The sequence below is a fragment of the Thamnophis sirtalis genome, unplaced genomic scaffold (assembly GCF_051295495.1).
Source record: "Thamnophis sirtalis isolate CommonGarterSnake01/CBP01778 unplaced genomic scaffold, rThaSir2_p1.2 scaffold_5, whole genome shotgun sequence".
In the NCBI taxonomy this organism is placed as follows: Eukaryota; Metazoa; Chordata; class Lepidosauria; order Squamata; family Natricidae; genus Thamnophis; species Thamnophis sirtalis.
In genome coordinates, this window is record NW_028261385.1 from 111,527,114 (window position 1) to 111,545,511 (window position 18,398).

General features: G+C 37.5%; 1 protein-coding gene across 1 annotated transcript in view; it reads left to right on the forward strand.

The window, feature by feature from the left end:
- Nucleotides 1-2,180: 2,180 nt before the first annotated feature.
- Nucleotides 2,181-18,398, forward strand: part of MFAP5 (microfibril associated protein 5) — a 40,259-nt gene continuing 24,041 nt past the window's right edge. The window contains exons 1-6 of the mRNA XM_087716582.1: nt 2,181-2,252; nt 2,526-2,588; nt 4,756-4,794; nt 5,946-5,984; nt 10,335-10,361; nt 16,722-16,809. Coding sequence (XP_087572708.1) covers nt 2,243-2,252; nt 2,526-2,588; nt 4,756-4,794; nt 5,946-5,984; nt 10,335-10,361; nt 16,722-16,809 — 266 coding nt within the window. The 5' untranslated portion in view covers nt 2,181-2,242. The remainder of the gene's footprint in view (nt 2,253-2,525; nt 2,589-4,755; nt 4,795-5,945; nt 5,985-10,334; nt 10,362-16,721; nt 16,810-18,398) is intronic.

Sequence of the window (18,398 nt, forward strand, 5' to 3'; positions counted from 1 at the left end):
CTCTTCTAACTTAAGAAAATGAAGAGTCTTGAAATGGAGTATTTCAAAAGGAACCTTTTATTATGTAGAATGGCAGCCATTGAATTCAAAGCAACATCTGAATCCCCTTAGGCAATGCAAGTGGAATTAAAGCAATAGAGACCCCTTCCATTAGTTAGAATGCAGATTTTAGCCAATACACAAGTGTGAAGATGTTTCTTTTATCAACTGCCCTGAGAGCTGAATAAATATATATTCCCATGGCTGTCTTCCGTTAGACATTAAAGTGAAACGTCCCACATGGCCATCCTAAACATTCCCCCAAAAGGTGAGGGGATCTCAAGGCACTTTGGCACCAGGAAACCAGTTGTAAAATATCAGTTGTCACAGGCACTGCTAATAAATTGATTCCAAGGGCCCCCTCCTCCAATTGAATGGAAGTATCACTTCTAGGGATCTGATACCCTACTATCCCAAAAAGAAAATGACCACCTGAGCAACCCATTCTCACCTTTCCTTTTTAAAATGGCAGTGAAAATCCACATCCTCACATCTGGAAAAGGCAGAGCATAATCAAGCTCTCTAACTTAGATTTCTTTGGACTAGAGCTGATATTATGGAGTATATTGGAGGTTCACTACTTATGGGTGTTTTTCCCAGGTCTTTTAAAGCTATTGATTCAATGCTGTCTTATTTAATTTTATTTTCTATTTTATCTTGGAAAGTGACCAGAGCCCAGAATTGACAACATGAAGAACGGCTGCATGATTTGGAGAATTAGAGGTGACATGATCGTAATATTCCAGTATTTGAGGGGCTGCTACAAAGAAGAGTGGGCCAAATTATTCTCCAAAGCACCAGAGGGCAAGACAAGAAACAATGGTTGGAAACTAATCAAATAGAAAAGCAACTTCGGATTAAGGAGAAACTTCCTAACAGTGAGGACAATTAATCTGTGGAACAGCTTGCCTTCAGAAATTGTGGGTGCTCCATCACTAGAGGTTTGAAAGAAGACACTAGACAGTCACTTATCTGAAATGGTATATATTAGGTAAGCTCCTCATTGGGAGAGCGAGTACGTTAAGAGAAGCATTGTGAGAGTGTTGTTGGAGAACACACAAACCAGCATACAGAGACACTGCAGTTTAAATAGGCTTTTACTTTCGTGGAAATAGAGGTATCAGAGTCCATCAAACAGTCCAAGCCATACACGGATAAGACAGTCAGTCATCAATGTCTTTCAATTAAGGGATAGTCCAAATAACATAGTCCATAATCATATAATCAGTCCGGTACACAAAGTTTGCTAGCAGTTGCAAAACTTACAATAGCTCACGGCACTTTCTAACAGCCAGCTTCCAATACACTCAGATCAGATCAGCCCAGCATCTAACAAACAGAGAGCTAACAGTCATTCTGGCTCCCCCTTATGGCCGATTGAGGAAAACAGCAACCAATCACATTTTACAATATGATTTAAAGAAACAGGTATAGCATTGTTACATGATTTATATATTGCCAACCCAACCGTTAGATTATATTCCTAACAGTATAGGTTTCCTGCTTGAGCAGGGGGCTTGACTAGAAGACCTCCAAGGTTCCTTCCAGCTCCATTCCATTCTAGTGCATATATTTTTTCTTAAAAAAAACCAAAACAAGCAAATAATGTGAATATCAAGATGGAAAGAATAATTCTCTGATGTCAAAACATGTTGGTCCCTAAGATGGAAATTTCCAATAGTGGTCTCTGTGAAACTAAAATACTAATTATGATTAAAATTATTAACATTTTATTTGTCTTTTTGATCCACTACTTGGGCATGGCTTCTTCTCCTGTCTTAAGACCAGTTATGGTTTATTTGTATGTTTTTTTGGGAAAAGGTTATGTTGTATAGGAGAGAATTTTCTTGGAAAAACAAATGCTTCTTTATTGTTCCAAGGGCAGGGTGAACCAGGACATACATGTCAGGGAGACAGTGAGACTCCATTCCTGTCTATTTTTCATCCAGTGGGAATAGGAGGCGCTCAAATCTTTGCAGTTACAATACATTCTGGAATGAGATCATGGTAGGAAAGAGTCCTCCCCCCACACTTTTCTCCTCATTCCATTGGGATGATGATATTGAAGCTTTCTAACTTTTCTTAATTAAAATTTGAAGACAAGCCAAATAAAAACATTTGGGAGTGGTTAGGAATTCTGGCCAAAATAGGGGATTAGTTGAAGAGGAAAGAAACGCATATGCAGTGAAAAGAAGCAGAGTTCATGGACAGCAGTGAGTGGAGAGGGTTGTGTCCCAAAAACAGAGGATTATTTTTGTAGGAGATGATGGAGATGCAATTAACAACCAAAATCAGAAAATAAATTGATAGGAGATAAGGATGGAAAGGAACTCAAATTATTTGGTTTTCAGATAGAACAGCTGAGCAGCTGAGAAGGGAGATTAAGGAACCTTCAGTTGCTGTTGTACATCGGTGAATGAAAGGGAAGGATATGTAAGATATACGTAAGGAACTTCCATTTATTCTCTTTCTTTCTCACTTTGCAGGGATGGTGGCCTGTGGAACTCAGATGTTGCTGTGCCTCCTAGTTATTGTTGTCCTACCATCTGGTGAGTAATGTAACACTGGCAAAGTACAACACTTCTTCTGTTCCACATTAAATTTGTGTTAGCCAATGGTGTGTGTGTGTGTGTGTGTGTGTGTGTGTGTGTGTGTGTGTGTATAAATATATATATTTAATTGGACTACCTCTAGAGGCAGGATTTGCAGAATTACTAAACTACAGATTATGGAGCAGCTGTCTTTACTTTTCTCTTTAGTGTATTTTTTATGGTAGGAAAAATGATGGATTGAAAGATTGGAAAATCCATGTGGATTATGATATAATCTCTCCATTTCCCTACACAAAATGTGAAGGAGGCAAAATGTACACAGCCTGAGCCTTACCTGCAAGCACCCCAATCTTCCTTAGATAAACTTGTGAACTTATATAGTGTGCGTTCATACCAAATCAGAGAAGCCACCCTACACCCCAGTATATTGTGCAAATGAAGTATCAGTTACTATTTATTTTGTTACATACTGAAATGAAACAGTCAGCAGTTATTCGGATTGCAAGAAAAAAGCTCTCTCTGTTATTTGCATCTTACAAATGATATACATTAACTTCTCCCAACAGATTCTGTAGGGAAAAGGAATCTAGTGGGAACTGAGTTGGGGTCCTGCATGGCTGTGAACTTGTATCTTTTTTACATTATAACTGTGGCTGAGTTCACAAGTTAAGTTTGTCATAATGTGCCTTGTTTGATTTGATTTAGTACTTTGTGTGAGCCATGATAGTGTGGTTTATAAAACATGCTTAATGCATTAACAAGCTTGTTATCCCAATGGTAGGTTATTCAAGAAATCATAGTAAATAAACCATGATTTAATATAATGTGTAAATCTTCCTTGTGTTGCCTCTATTGCTTCACTCATGCTGCATGGTCTCAGATTAAATTCATAGACCTACTTTAAATTAACTGTATATGAGCTTTCAGTATAATATTTATTTTAAGCATTTTTTTCTAAGGAATCATTGAGACCTGTTCTATGGGATGGCTGGAATTTCAAACAGAAAATGCTTAGATCTATCACTCAGTAACAACTCTAATTATTCATGCAAGAACATATGATGATTAAACTGATATAAAACAATATATAGCTGTGGTTTTTGTTTGTCAATTCCTGAATTCTCAAACAGAATTCTGCTTTATAATTTCACCCTATACAGGATGAGTAGTGCTTACATATGCCTATCAAAATGTCTTTTCTGAGGACTAATAGTTTCCAGGATATCTTTGCTGAATTCATGTTTTGTTTTTGGTTTTTTGGAGCTGAGAGTTCTTTGGTGTTTTTAATAAATATTTATTTTTAAAAGTGTAGATTATGACATTTGAGCTGGGGAAAAAGCACACTGACAGATAGTCCAAAGAAATTATAGCACCACAGAAGCTACAAGCCTGCTTCTATTGGCCAAATATGAATATTCAAATTGCCTCACCTCTGCTTCTATTCAGTATTAATTTAGCTACTAGAACATTATGAGCCGCATCACCTAACACAAAATTGTGGCACAATTCAAAATTTGCTTTTTCTTCAGAATTCAACAGAAATATGGGGACTTTTTATGTTTGGCAACTATTACTGAGATAGGGAGAAGAAAGTTAGCTATTTTACTTTGCAGTAATGCTAATTTTGATTAGAGAAATTTATTCTCATAAGTATATGGCCATCAAACATTTATTAAAAAGAAAATTATGTCTTTTGCCATGATTGTATATTGTGGTCATGATCCTTGACCATTTTTCTTCTTTTGCAAGTATCAAAGAGTAGAGAGAACTAACACATCTTCCCACTATGCTTTTCCCCTCATAAAATGAGCAAATGCATCCTCCTCCTTACCTATATTTTAATGTAAAGAAAAAATAACTTATAAGATCCAGTCCAGTCATCTATGTCATATCTAGCTTTAACTGTGATATTTTCTAGGTATCTTGGAATAGATGATGTTCCTTGCAGCTCCCTGAACCAAATCCTACAGTTTACCATGAAAGTTAAACTATACAAAATGAAAATCAATAATGGGATTACAATGGCTAAGATAATACTTCTTTAGCAGCCTGAAACTGTAGTTCCATAACCCAAAAAGTAGAGGGAAAAAACCATGACTTTTTTGTAAGAATTATTTTATGTTCATGTATACAAATAAGAAATAACTTTTTTCTTTCTATTTAGAGTGGCTTTTGCTGGGAGTTGTTGCTCAAACAACAGCAGGTACATTTTGATTGATTTTATACTAATGCTTAAGTTGATGTGTGACTGTATGGAAATTCTGACCTAGTTTCATACATAATATATTAACGTTTGATATAATGTAGATATTTTGATATAGTGACCAAGGCATCAAGCTAGAAATCCAGAGACTAGGAGTATTTGTCCTGCTGTAGGCACAAATCCAGCTGGGTGATCTTAGGTCAGTCACTTTCTCCCAACCCCAGGAAAGAGGAAATGGCAAGCCATTTCTGAAAAAGTTGCCAAGAAAGCTTCAGGCACTAATCTAGGCAAAGACACAGACACACACAAACATATTTTTTTTAATGATTCAAATAACTGAATCCTTCATTCTGAAGAATTATGCGTTTGGCTTCATTGTAAATCCATAGATTTGTACAGAGCTGCGAGTTGAAAATAGGGGCAGCTACTCTCTTGTACTATATGCTCTGTTTCCTACAATTCAGACAGTTGGAGGTCTGAACTGAAGTTGGTAAAACTGTTAAAGATGAAAGCTTTTCCCTAGCAATTGAATTTTGGGTTGAAAATTGCTACTAAATTTCTGATTTCAATCAGGCTTAGCTGGAGGATGATCTCATTTTTTCTCTCCAGGTTTCATAATTCATTTCTTAATTCACTTTATCCTCTTGTAACTGCACTGCATAGCTTAATGATTCAAGTGATTAAATTCATTTTTCTACATTGTTATTCACAAATTGTGATTAAGGTGACGTATTCTTTCAACAGCCTGCCCCAGGCATACTTGCAATACAAATCTTTACATCACTTATATCATAGGTTCTTCCAAAGGGTTTTGACATACATGGTTTGGGAAAGATATCAATTCCTCTCTTGCTCCACTCCTTTTTTCTTTTCATTCCTTCCTTTCCTGATGTCTTTATTTATTCTATTTTTCTCATTCAGACCAGGAGTCATTTGCAATACAAAAGCATGAATATTCTAGATATATTTCAAAATTTAAAAGGTAGAGCTTTCCTAAGGGCAATAAAATGAAAATGGGAATAAGATTTCATCAGCACACCTGACTTATCTCTAAATATGCTAACATGCTAGTCAGATGTGCATTACTGTCACTGCTGCATTATTGCATACTGTGCAACAGATGTCTCCAAGCCCATTGCCTCTTGTTTCAGGGCCTCTGGAATTACCCACAGATCGAGACAATGACTTAGGTGAGTTCTTCCTACTTTTTCTACATCCATGGTAAGCATCAGGACTGACTCATGTACTGCATTTACTACATGTATGGCTTCCAAAGTACTGTATGCAGTTTAACAGGATTACAGAATAACAGAGTTGGAAGGACCTTGAAAATCTTCTAGTCCAACTCCTGCAAAGCAGAAGATCCTACAATTCCAGATAAGTGGCTGTCCAGTCTCTTCTTAAAAGCCTCCAGTGATGAAGACTCAAGTTTAATGAAGTCTGGGTCACTCATGCCTGCATCTTCCCCTTTATGTGCCAATTCTTCAAGTGGAGCTCTGTTTTGAAGATCTGGCTTTGACAGAATCATCAGCTCAACTTACAAATGAGAAGTGCTGGAGAGGCAGTGTGGTACATCAAAAGAGCACAACTCTGACTAATCTTTGTCCTAGGTCTGTCACTTGTTTACCAGGATACTTAAAAAAAATCTTACATATAACCCAGTTAAAAATAGTTGACAGTTTGTGAAAAGAGGTTACTCAGTGTGATGCTCCAGTGTACAGCACAACTGCCCACTTCCCAAATGCCTGTTATTCGTTGCACTATAGACAAACTCTCCTTTCTGGGGCTGGCTGTTATAGATGACACATGTGCAGAAGGGTTGAGCAATGTTTTGCGCTGCTTCATCCCCACCCCCATTGTGCCTGCCATCCCATCCCCACCCCCATTGTGCCTGCCAGCCGCCAGTTGTCCTAATAACAGATTCCATGACAAGCTCACGGAGATGACTTATGGTGCAGTGAATGGCAGGGACATGCAGTCAGGGAAGGCAGGGGAGGCAGAGCCTCACCACTGTCATCATGAAAAGAAAAAAATGTAAAAGGAAAAAGGCAAGAGCTGAGGTTGCTGCCAGAGTCACCGTGGATGACTCTGCTTAGTGGTGAACTGTTTAAAAAAGCCTCTAAAAAAGTGCCCTCTACAGGAGGAGGCAGGAGAATGATGTGCCTCATCTAGTCTGACTTTAGGCGTTTTATGATCACTCGAGCAGAGTTAAGCAAGGGTTAAAAGCCTAAAAATTCCTGACGTAGATGAGGCATGTCGTTATCCTGCCTCCTCCTGTAGAGGGCGCTTTTTAGAGGCTTTTTTAAACAGTTAAGCAGAGTCATCCATGGTGACTCTGGCAGCAACTAGCTCAGTCTGACCTCAGCTCTTGCCTTTTTCCTTTTACATTTTTTTTCTTTTCATGATGACAGGCAAGAGCAGAGTTGAAATCCTTTCTAAAACAGCTGGAAAAGGTACATGTGGGGCAGAGGGAGGGGGAGGAATTCAAACTTCATCCTCAAGTGTAGATCCCTCCCCAAGTGTAGTTTGATTGCAGGCAGAGCCACGCCTTTTCAAACACACACACACACACACACACACAGAGCTGGATAAAACTATATAAGCCCAGCTTCACTGATTACAAGTTTGAAAAGGCAACATGGCTCCGCCTGCAATCAAAGGCTTGGATCGGCTCCAATCCAACTTCTGTGTTTGTGTTTGTTTGAGAGAGAGTGAGTGAGAGAGGGAAGGGGGTAGGAGAGATAGTCCAATCCAACTTCTTTGTGTGCGTGTGTCTGTTTGAGAGAGGGAGGAGGGAGGGAGAGAGGGAGGAAGGAGGGGGAGGGAGAAGAAAAAGAATGAAGGAAACTTTTTCACAAAGGAGAAAAACAAATGCTGTTGCTTTAAATCGGAACTGAGCATGCCTGGCTGTGGAATTCTGGGAGTTAAAGTCCACAAGTCTAAAAAAATTTGAAACCTACCACTGTGTCAGTGCCTCACCAGCCATAAACCTCACCGCACGTCACTGGTGAATGACCACATCCAAACACCTCCTTTGCTATACTGTTCTGTCCATACTGCTTAGCATGCAACTTTCTAATAGCTGTGTTTGATAGTTTCCTCAGCTGAAATTTCAGCTCTGCCGAATGGACAACACTCTGGTTACTCCATGTATTGCATTTTTTTAAACCACAGAAACAACTTTAAGGTCTGAGTATTTCTTGCTGCCAGCTAGTTGCATCCAAATAGTAGCCACTATGCATCTGCTGAAGAGCTGAAGTTTGAGAAAGGGAGATTAATTGTGAAAGTCTTAGCAGGAGCTGTAAACCCTAAAAACATCAGTTCAGGTCTGAGGAATTGGGATGAGGTTTCCCTAAGAAGGCAAGCTATACAAACATGATAGCAAAACGTTTGGGCTCAGCATGTCAAACATTCAGAAAATTCCAGCTTGACTCTGCTGGCGTGTCACCCAGTACCCCTGAACAAAAGAGAAACAATTCTCTATCTCCCCTCACCTCCATCTAGGCCACCTTGAAAAATGGTACTTGGCAGTGCTGAAATTGTACCTGAAGAGGGGCTCAAGCCTCAATTTCAGCACTAGTGCCACAGCTGAACCCCCTGCCCCAAAAAATCACCTTATACTGTTCCCAAGGGAAGTGATTCTTGGGGAATGGCATGATTGTCCACAGCCCAGTGCTCTCAAGGATCTGCCACGTACTGCTTATCTTTAGACCTTGTCCTTTTCTGTTGACATGCCTCTCTGGTCTACCCTAGGTTGCTATTGGTGGCATGAGACCTTTATTGAAGTGGCTTCAGAGAATTTTCTTCTCTGACCTCTTCAGCCTCTGGAAATGAGGCAAAAGTATGCACCATTCTTGCATAATTTTTGGAGGCTCTCAAGATTGCTCCAGAGCAGATCCATTCTCTTGAGGTATCTACAGCCTCAGAAAATCATATAACTATAGACATGCTTTTGAGAATGGTATTGTTGGGTGTTAGTGAACACTGGTATGTCACCCAAAATGTTATTGCATGGTATCTTTGACATGTTTGTTGTAGGTTCATCATCACTACTATAGGAATCAACAAATGAATCCTTCTAATTCTACATTTGTTAAGCCTGGCACATGCAGCACACACAGGGTCAATTCCAAAATCTACAGATGAACCAGTTGACCAATCTATATAAAAAAGAATATAAAACTGCCAGCTCTCCCCTGCAGCCAAAATAGGCCTGAAAATCAGATTGACGAGATTGTCCCAAGGGAATTCAGCCACAAAATTGTCAGCACCAAAGTGACACTCTGATGCACAACAAAATATCACTTCCAGTGTGTAGCACTTTAAGCTGCCCTTGCACTATCTCAACTGTGGTAGAGTTTGAGATATATGTGGTTGCATGCTCAGGAAATGTTTAAAAGGTCATTCCTGTGTCTGGGCAAAAGGACTGTGTAGGTTTCTCAAAAAGATAGTCAGGCAAAAGCTGAAGCTCCACTCACTTCACCACACTGCCACCCCATGGCATCTATCACTTTTAGTCAGTCAGAACCTGAAACAAATTTTAACAAATACAGTAGTTAAACCTGCTGACCTGGCCATCTATCAACTCCCCCCTCCCCTCTGTCCAGTGCCAGTACATAATAAGGAAGAATAACTGTAGGATGTTTTCCAGCTGCCAGGTGTAATCTAGTGGGAGAAGAAGAACAAAGCTAGGGGAACCGATCAATTCACATTTAAGTTATGAATTTAGTCTTTGAACATGAAATGTTATTTCCACATTTGAAATTTAAATTAAACACATTAATTTAGAATATGTTATCTCTATGGTATAGAAATATACATTGAATATCTGTGAAATCACCTTAAACTATAATATATAGCCCAACTTTTGCATTGATTTCTTATGGAAGCAAGATTCTAGATTTAACTGTCTAGTTTTCCTCCAACTGAGGTCCATTCCTGGTGATATTATGGATGCATCCACCTGGTTCACTGAGCTGACAATATTTGAAGCAAATAGCATTTTATATCAATAAGAATTTTAATGTAATTTTAATTTTAATTAATTAATGTAAGTTAAGTTAATTTTACTTATTTTACTTACTTAAATTAATTAATTGATTAAATTATAAATTAAATTACTTTTAATTACTTACTTTTAATTAATTTTAATGTTAATTAATTTTAATAATAAACTTTTATATAATTAATAATTAAATGTAATTTTACTAATATCCCAGGCAAGGTTAGTCAGTTGCAAAATATCCTCAGCAGTTTGTGCTGTTAAATATTCATTGTATGTTGTTTGAACCGATTGATAAATAACATTGAGATGCTTACCATATTTTCCATTATAAACTGAACAATCAATAAATATTTAAATATTTGACAGGATTGTTTCAGTTTTGGCATTTGTTTTAATGTATTTGATTTATTTGCTCTACATTCCTGGTGTTATTATGGATGCATCCACCTGGTTCACTGAGTTGACAGCATTTGAAGTAAATAGCATTTTATATCAATATGAATTTAATTTTATAATTCTCCCTTTTTTGTTCCAGCTGATAGTGGTCCAACAACATCTCCTGGTAAGTTTAGTTTTATCACTTCTTCCTTGGTACCCATGAAAGTCATATGGTTTTCCTTCTAAAGCTGAAGTATCCCTCTCCCTCCCTCCCTCCCTCCCTCCCTCCCTCCCTCCCTCTCTCTCTCTCTCTGATCTATCTATCATCTGTCTGTCTGTCTGTCTGTCTGCTTCTGTTTGCCTGCCTGCCTATGTCTTATCATCTCAACAAGTGACCTTGGGCAGTTTCTTGAACAAAAATGACTTGTGGCAATTCAAACATTTATTCTATAATTTAACGGGTATGTTTAATTCATCTACCTTTTTTGAAGGAAACACATCATTTACTAGTTATGCTTATAACATTTTTGTTTCAAAAAATTATTGTTAAATAAAAAAAATCAGCATGTTCAGATGCCTGAGAGTAGTTAACAATGGCAACAATATCCCTGTAAGATCAATATGGGGTGATCAGAGTGAAATTTTATTTTAACTTTCTCTAAAATCAGTTTGGAACAAAATTTGCCATTTCTTTCCAAATACATTACAAATACGATATCGACAGGAAGGGCAATTTGTGGTTCTAATCTTCAAAAGAGTAAAAAAAAATGGATTCAGGAAATTACAGACCAATCATCTTAACATCAGTAGCCAGGAAAGTCCTGGTAATTGTCATTAAGCAGAGTATTTATGAGCACCTAGAAATAAACAGTATGATTCCTAAAAGGGTTTTGTTTTATTATGTGTTGGTTAAAAAACAGATCATGCCAGACAAACCTTATTGCCTTCTTTGATAAAGTGACTAAATCAGTGAAATGCTGTGGATGTACTATACCTAGACTTCAGTAAGGCATTTGCAAAGTAGGCCAACAATCTATTTCTTGGTAAGCCAGAAAAATGTGGGATAAATAGCATCACCACCTGATAGATTTTTAACTGGCTGACCAACCACACTCAGTGTGTAGTCATCAATGGAATTATGTCTACATGGAGGGAAGTATGCAGGGGGGTAACTCTAGGTTCTGTTTCAGGGATAGTGCTCTTCAATATTATTTATGATGTGAGGGTAGAAAAAGAACACATCAAATTTGTAGATGACATCAAGTTGTGGGGGGGAATTGCTAACACTTTGGAAGAGAGAGAGAGATTCAACTTGGAATTAAAGTGAAATTTTCTGACAGTGAAAGCAATTAGTCAGTGGAACAACTTGCCTCCTGGAATTGTGGAAGCACAATTGCTGATGGTTAAACAAAAAGATTGGGCCGCCATTTGTTCAGGATGGAATAAGGATTCTGTCTTTGGGCAGAGGGTTGGACTAAAAAACCTCCAATGTCACTTCGAGCCTAACAATTCTATGGTTCTAAACCACAGTTTCAGCACATCTTCTGAAAGCGTTTTTCATCTCAGCTAAGCAAGCATGGCAAGAGGGATTCCCTATTACCATTTCCTCTCCCTAATCCCTCAAAAGGAATTTAAATACGATATGCAATTGTCTTCTCTTCTGCATCTCTTGCAGTGCTGAAAATTATTGTTATTATTAGATTGTTATCCCACCTTTTTTTATCTACGTATGTAACTCAAACAGAAACAAAGAAAACAAACAAGTGGCTATCTGATGATACTATCAAAATAACTGATCAGTAAAGAGCAGCCAAAGCCAAAGACAGTAAGGATAAAGTTAAAAAGCTAGATGCAATTTTTCCAATTGAAGCTAGGAAAGACAATAATATGCAGTGGGAGGAGCAGTGTCAACATCTGGAAGAACTTACTAGAAAGGGACACACTAAAGTCATGTTTGCTGTAGTGAAAATGATGTGATCCAGCATTTTAGCATAGCAAGGAACTGTTAAAGACCACAATGGGAATGTACTAAGTGATCAGCAGAAGATCAGGAGCAGATGGAAATAATGTATGGAAGAATATATGGAAGGACTCTATAGCAGTTTGACTTACCATCAAGATGACAACAATGACAGTCCTTAATAAAGAACCAAACAAAAAAGATCTTTTTCAAGCCATGAGGAAATTGCCAAACTAGAAAGCCTCAGGTATTGAAGGAATACTCCAGAATTACTAAGACCAATGCCACTTAACATCATCACTATCCTGTGTCAAGAGATATGGACTACGTATCAATGGCCTCAGGGCTGGAAAATATCTATTTTTTATCCCATTAGTAAAGAAAGGCAATGGCAGAGATAGCAATTTTTGCATGATTGCATTGATTTCTCATGCAAGCAATATTCTGTTAAAATTATTAAACTTTGATGCTATGTACATTCTCTGTTAACTAAAAATACAATATCATTGCAGATAAATAATTGGACTGTAAATAGTATTTTGAATACCACTTTTACAGAATTACAGAATTCTGTAGAATATAGAGTTGGAGGGGAACTTGGAAGTCTTATAGTCCAACACCTTGTTCAAGCAAGATATCTTATATGATTCTAGACAAATGGCTATCCAATCTCTTCTTAAAAACCTCCAGGGATGGAGCACTCATAGCAACTGGAGGCAAGACATTCCACTGATTAATTGTTGTCATTGATATGAATGCTTAGGGCAATATCCTCTTTGTGATAGCCTCTCAAATATTGGAAGACTGGTATCATGTCATTCCTAGTCCTTCTCTTCATTAGAGCACACAACCACATTTCTGCAACCATTCATCATACACTTTAGCCTCCAGTCCCGAATAATCTTTGTTGCTTCTGTGTTATTTGGTTCTGTTAGCTTCTAGTACAGGGGTGTCAAACACAAGGCCCATGGGCCAGATCCGGCCTGCAATGTTGTAGAATCGGCCTGCGGGGCCTTCCTGGAAAATGTTAAGGGCCGGCCCACATCTATCCAATGCGAAGAGGAAACATCAGGCCAATATGGCTTTGGTCCAGTCTACCCAGTATGAAGAGGAAACATGTCAGCAGTTTGGGGAGTGGTGTCAAGCTGGCCACTCTCACCCAGTCAGCCATGCCTGCTCAGTTGGCCACACCTGTCCAGCCCTCTGAGGTCAACCACAGCCCTCATGCAGCCCTCAATTAAATTGAGTTTGACACCCCTGTTCTAGTAATAGCTTTGATTGTTTCTAGGTGTTCATTGCTTGATTATCTTTTCCAGGATCTTCCCAGGTATTGATCTCATGCTGCTTGGTCTGTAGTTTCCAGGATCCATCCCCCCCCCTTTTTAAGATGCCTTGACTCAGTATTTGTTTGTTTTATTTAAAATAAAAAAAATTTAAAAAACGTTTTTTATTAGATAAACATTAAAAACATTGGACATAGTGAGACATTTCTGGCATAAACGTTTCCATATAATGATTAGATCTTACAACAATTACATTTTATATCCATTCCATAGGTGTGTATAGTCAGTCAGATTACTTGTCTATTGATCCTTTCTTTTGCATAATTATTAATCATACAAATACATATCCAATTCCTACCTATCACACATTTTTAATACCATATTTTCCAATTCTTAACTTGTCTGTTTTTCTGTCCCAGCCTTTTCCCCTCCTTTCTAACTATTGTTACAATTTGTCCCAAATTCCGTGATATTCCATCTCACCCTTGTTTTTGAGCTCTAGAGTCAGTCTGTCCATTTCTGTACACATCAGTATCTTATTTATTATTTCTTGTTCCGAGGGATTCTCTTCATTTTTCCATTTTTGTGCAAAAACCAGTCTTGCTGCCGTTAAAATTTGCAGCATTAAATATAGTCCATCTTTTCCATGTTTTTCTTTTGTGATCCCTAGTAGAAATAATTCTGGCCTCAACTCCATCTTTTAGCATCTCTTTCAAATACTTTCTTATCTGGTGCCAAAAAGCCCTAGCTTTCATGCACTCCCATCACATATGGTAGAAGGTCCCTAGTGGAGCATTGCATTTCCAACATTGTGGCGATTAAGTTTTTGTTAATTTTAGCTAATCTTGTGGGTGGGATGTGCCACCTATAGAACATCTTGTATAAGTTTTCCTTATATGAGGTGGCTAAAGTTAACTTTCCCATAAGTCTTGCCAATTGTCCAAATCTATGCTGTAACCAAAGTTTCTACTCCATGCTAAAATGGTTTCCTTTACCTGCTCTTCCGCCATTGTATAATCCAATAGATATTGATATAATTTTTAAATCATTTTCTCCTCTTCACCTAGTAAAATTTTATCTAATTCTGTGGGTTCTTTCTTAATACCTCGTTTTTTTATCGTTTATGTATCGAGATTGGATTTGTAAGTAAGTCCACCATTCCTATTCTATTCCTTCCTCATATAATTCTCTTCTAGATTTTAGATCACCTCTTTCATTTAGTATCTCCTTATAAGTAATTACTTTCCCTAAATTAATAAAATTCGGATGCACGAACATCTCCAACATTGATAACCAGTTTGGGTTTTCCATGTAGTTTTATTGTTTAATCATTAACCACACATAGTTTGTCTTATATGGTGCCTCTGGAAGTACTGGTGGGCTTTATGTTTTTCATCCCATAGGAAGGCTTGCCATCCCATTTTTATACCATGTCCTTCCAATGCTAATAGTCTTCTATTTTTAAGTCCTATCCAATATTTTACCCATGTTAGTGCTGCTGCTTGATAGTATCTTTCCCAATTGGGCAATCTGATTTCTCCTCTTTCTTTGGAATCCTGCAAAAGTTTCAATTTAATTCTGGGCTTCTTTCCTTGCCAAATAAATTTAGATAACATTTTGCTTAAATTTCTGAAATATTCTTTCTCCAATCTTATTGGTATATTTTGAAATTAAAAAAGGATTTTGGGTATGATGTTTATTTTGACTGTTGCTATTCTCCTCATGAAGGAGAGCTGTTAATTTTTCCACCGTTCTAAATTCACCTTAATTTGGTCAGTTTATTGTAATTATCTGCTTTGAGTGTTACACATCTTGCCGTTAATTGTATTCCTAAATATCTCACTTTCTTTGCTATTTGAATGTTTATTCTATCAACCAATTCATTTTTCTGCCCATTTGTTATATTTTTCACTAACATCTTAGTTTTTTCTTTATTTACCCTCAAACCGGCTGCTTCCACACATTCTCCCAGTAGTTCCATTAGCCTCATACCAGATCGCAATAGTTTTTCCATAATAAACACCAGATCGTCTGCAAATGCTTGGAGCTTAAATACTTCCTTTTTAATTTCTAGACCCTTAATGTGCTCATCTTTTCGAATTATCCTAGTTAAAACCTCCAACATTAATACAAATAATAGTGGTGATAGTGGGCACCCTTGCCTTCTGCCTTTTTTGATTTTTAAGCACTGTGTTGTATTATTACCACTCTGGCCACTTGATTGCAATAAATTGCTTTAAACATATTTATGAAGTTTTCACCAAATTCCATGTACTTTAACTGGCACAATATAAAACCCATTTGACATTATCAAACACTTTTTGTGCGTCAATAAATATCAAAGCCATTTGTTTCTCACTGTGGACTTCATAATATTCTAGGACATCTAGTATTGTTCTGGTGTTATTTTTTAGTTGCCTTCTTGGCAAGAAGCCATTCTGATCCACATAAATAAATTCCCCCATAAATTTTTTTAGCCTTTCGGCCATTATGGCCATGAAAGTTTTATAGTCTGAATTTAACAAAGAAATGAGCCTATAGTTTTTGGTTACCGTCAAATCAGAGTTCTCCTTAGGGATAAGTGTAATATTTGCTTCTTCCCACAATGCCGGTATCTTTGCCTCTTTTAATACTGAACTGAAAACCTCTAATAGTATTGGCCCTAGAAGGTCTTGCAGCTCTTTATATATTTCAGATGGTAATCCTTCAGGACTGGACATTTTATTATTTTTTGCCTTTTTCTTGTTTCTGTCAACTCTAACAAGGTTATGACTTTGTTCAACATATACTACAGACCAATCATCTTGAGATCAATAGCCAGGAAAATCCTGGTAATGATCATTAAGCAGAGTATTTATGAGCACCTAGAAATGAACAGGATGATTCCTAAAAGGGTTTTGTTACGTTATGTGTTTGTTAAAAACAGATCATGCCAAACAAACTTATTGTCTTCTTTGATAAAGTGACTAAATTAGTGAAATGCTTGATTATCTTTGCCACGATCGTCCCAGGTATTGGTCTCATGTCTGTAGTTTCCAGGATCCAACCCTCCCCCCCTTTTTTTGAAGATGCCTCCACTCAGTATTTGTTTGTTTTATTTAAAATAAACTTTTGTTCATTTTTAGTAACAGGTTACAATTTCAGTGTGCAAATACAAATCATACTTGTGTAAATTGGTTCCAGTTTATTTAAACATGATGGATTGCAAATATTTAATGTGATTGTAATATTATCTGGCAACCATTTTTGAGGCATTTTTATGTGATTGAGATCATTTATTGGAATTGTGGTTTGCTCCCAGAATGCCGTGAAGAGCAGTTTCCTTGCACACGTCTGTACTCTGTTCACAAGCCTGTGAAGCAGTGCATCAGTTATTTGTGTGTCACAAGGTAAGAGAAAAATCTAAGCATATTATTTGTTAAGAAAAAATGACATACTGTTTTAGATTAAGTTATGAAAAGTAGGTTTGATACTATTTTGTGTTGCATGGTAATTTTGACAAGTTAGTGAATCTGAATATTTTTAATTCCTAAATTAAATGAGGTAATAAGAAAGAGTTAATGAGCTATTGTTGATAGGCAAAATTCTTCTCCCAAACATATACTATTTTTAAAAGAACTTATGTAGAACTGGCTGTTCATTTTTATGTAGACATTTTCTGCAGATATAAGTCTTAAAGATTTGCTATCCCTACACTCCATAGTTCAAATTGTTCATTTTTCACAGTTAAGATGGGTGAGATATTAACTATATGTACACACACACACAGAAAGCTCTGAATATGAAGTTGATTTTTAATTATCTTGGGAAATGGTTTTAAAATTAAAAATTGCTGAATTGATTCCCTTTATTGAATCTGTAAATCTAGGTAAATTGTTATAGCTTATAAAAATAGGAATTTGAGGCAAAGAATGGAGCTAAGCATTAGGATTTACTTGTAACTGAGGTCAAGTATTCAACTGATTGCTTAAGCACCCACATAGAGACAGTTTTGTGCATTTAGTCCTTCTCTCTGCTCCCTGAGTCTTCATATGTTTACCTGGAAGTCTGAAGCAAAACTGTACTTTCCTTTGCTGAAATGCCAGTATATCCTCACATGATCAAGTAGCCAAACACAGAAGGGTCCCAGATTGGGTAGAGAACTTCTATTGAAAGTCTGGAAACTGGGAGATAAAGGGATGGGATTGTGTGAATGGACTTCTTCTTTACCAACTGCATATTCAACTCAATTCAGTTCACTCTTAGCCCCAATACAGTTCAGTACAGAACAGAATAGAATAACACAGCTGGAAGGGACCTTGGAGGTCTTCTAATCCAACCCCCTGCTTAGGCAGACAACCCTACACCACTTCAGACAAATGGTTATCCAACATTTTCTTAAAAACCTCCAGTGTTGGAGTATTCACAACTTCTGGAGGCAAGTTGTTCCACTGATTAGTTGTTTTGTCAGGAAATTTCTCCTTAGTTCTAAGTTGCTTCTCTCCTTGATTACTTTCCACCCATTGCTTCTTGTCCTACCCTCAGGTGCTTTGGAGAATAACTTGGCTCCCTCTTCTTTGTGGCAGCCCCTGAAATATTGGAACACAGCTAACATGTCTCCCCTAGTCCTTCTTTTCATTAAACTAGACATACCCAGTCCCTGCAACCAGCCTTCATACGTTTTAGCCTCTAGCAGTCCCCTAATCATCTTTGTTGCTCTTCTCTGCACTTTTTCTAGTCTCAACATCTTTTTTACATCATGGCAACCAAAATTAGCTGCAGTATTCCAAGTGATTGGAATTTGATTGACCCCCCCATCTGCCCCTCCCAACCTGCCTCCCCACCTACCCCCTCTCCTATATTCTGTTGTTTATTAGCTCAGCTGATTCGTGTGGCAGAGTGGATTCCCGTGCCTCAGCTGAGCTAAGAAACAGCTGGTGGTCAGTCTTAGTCTCATTTGCCCTAAGCAGAAGTAAGAAATAGCTGATGGTCAATGTTT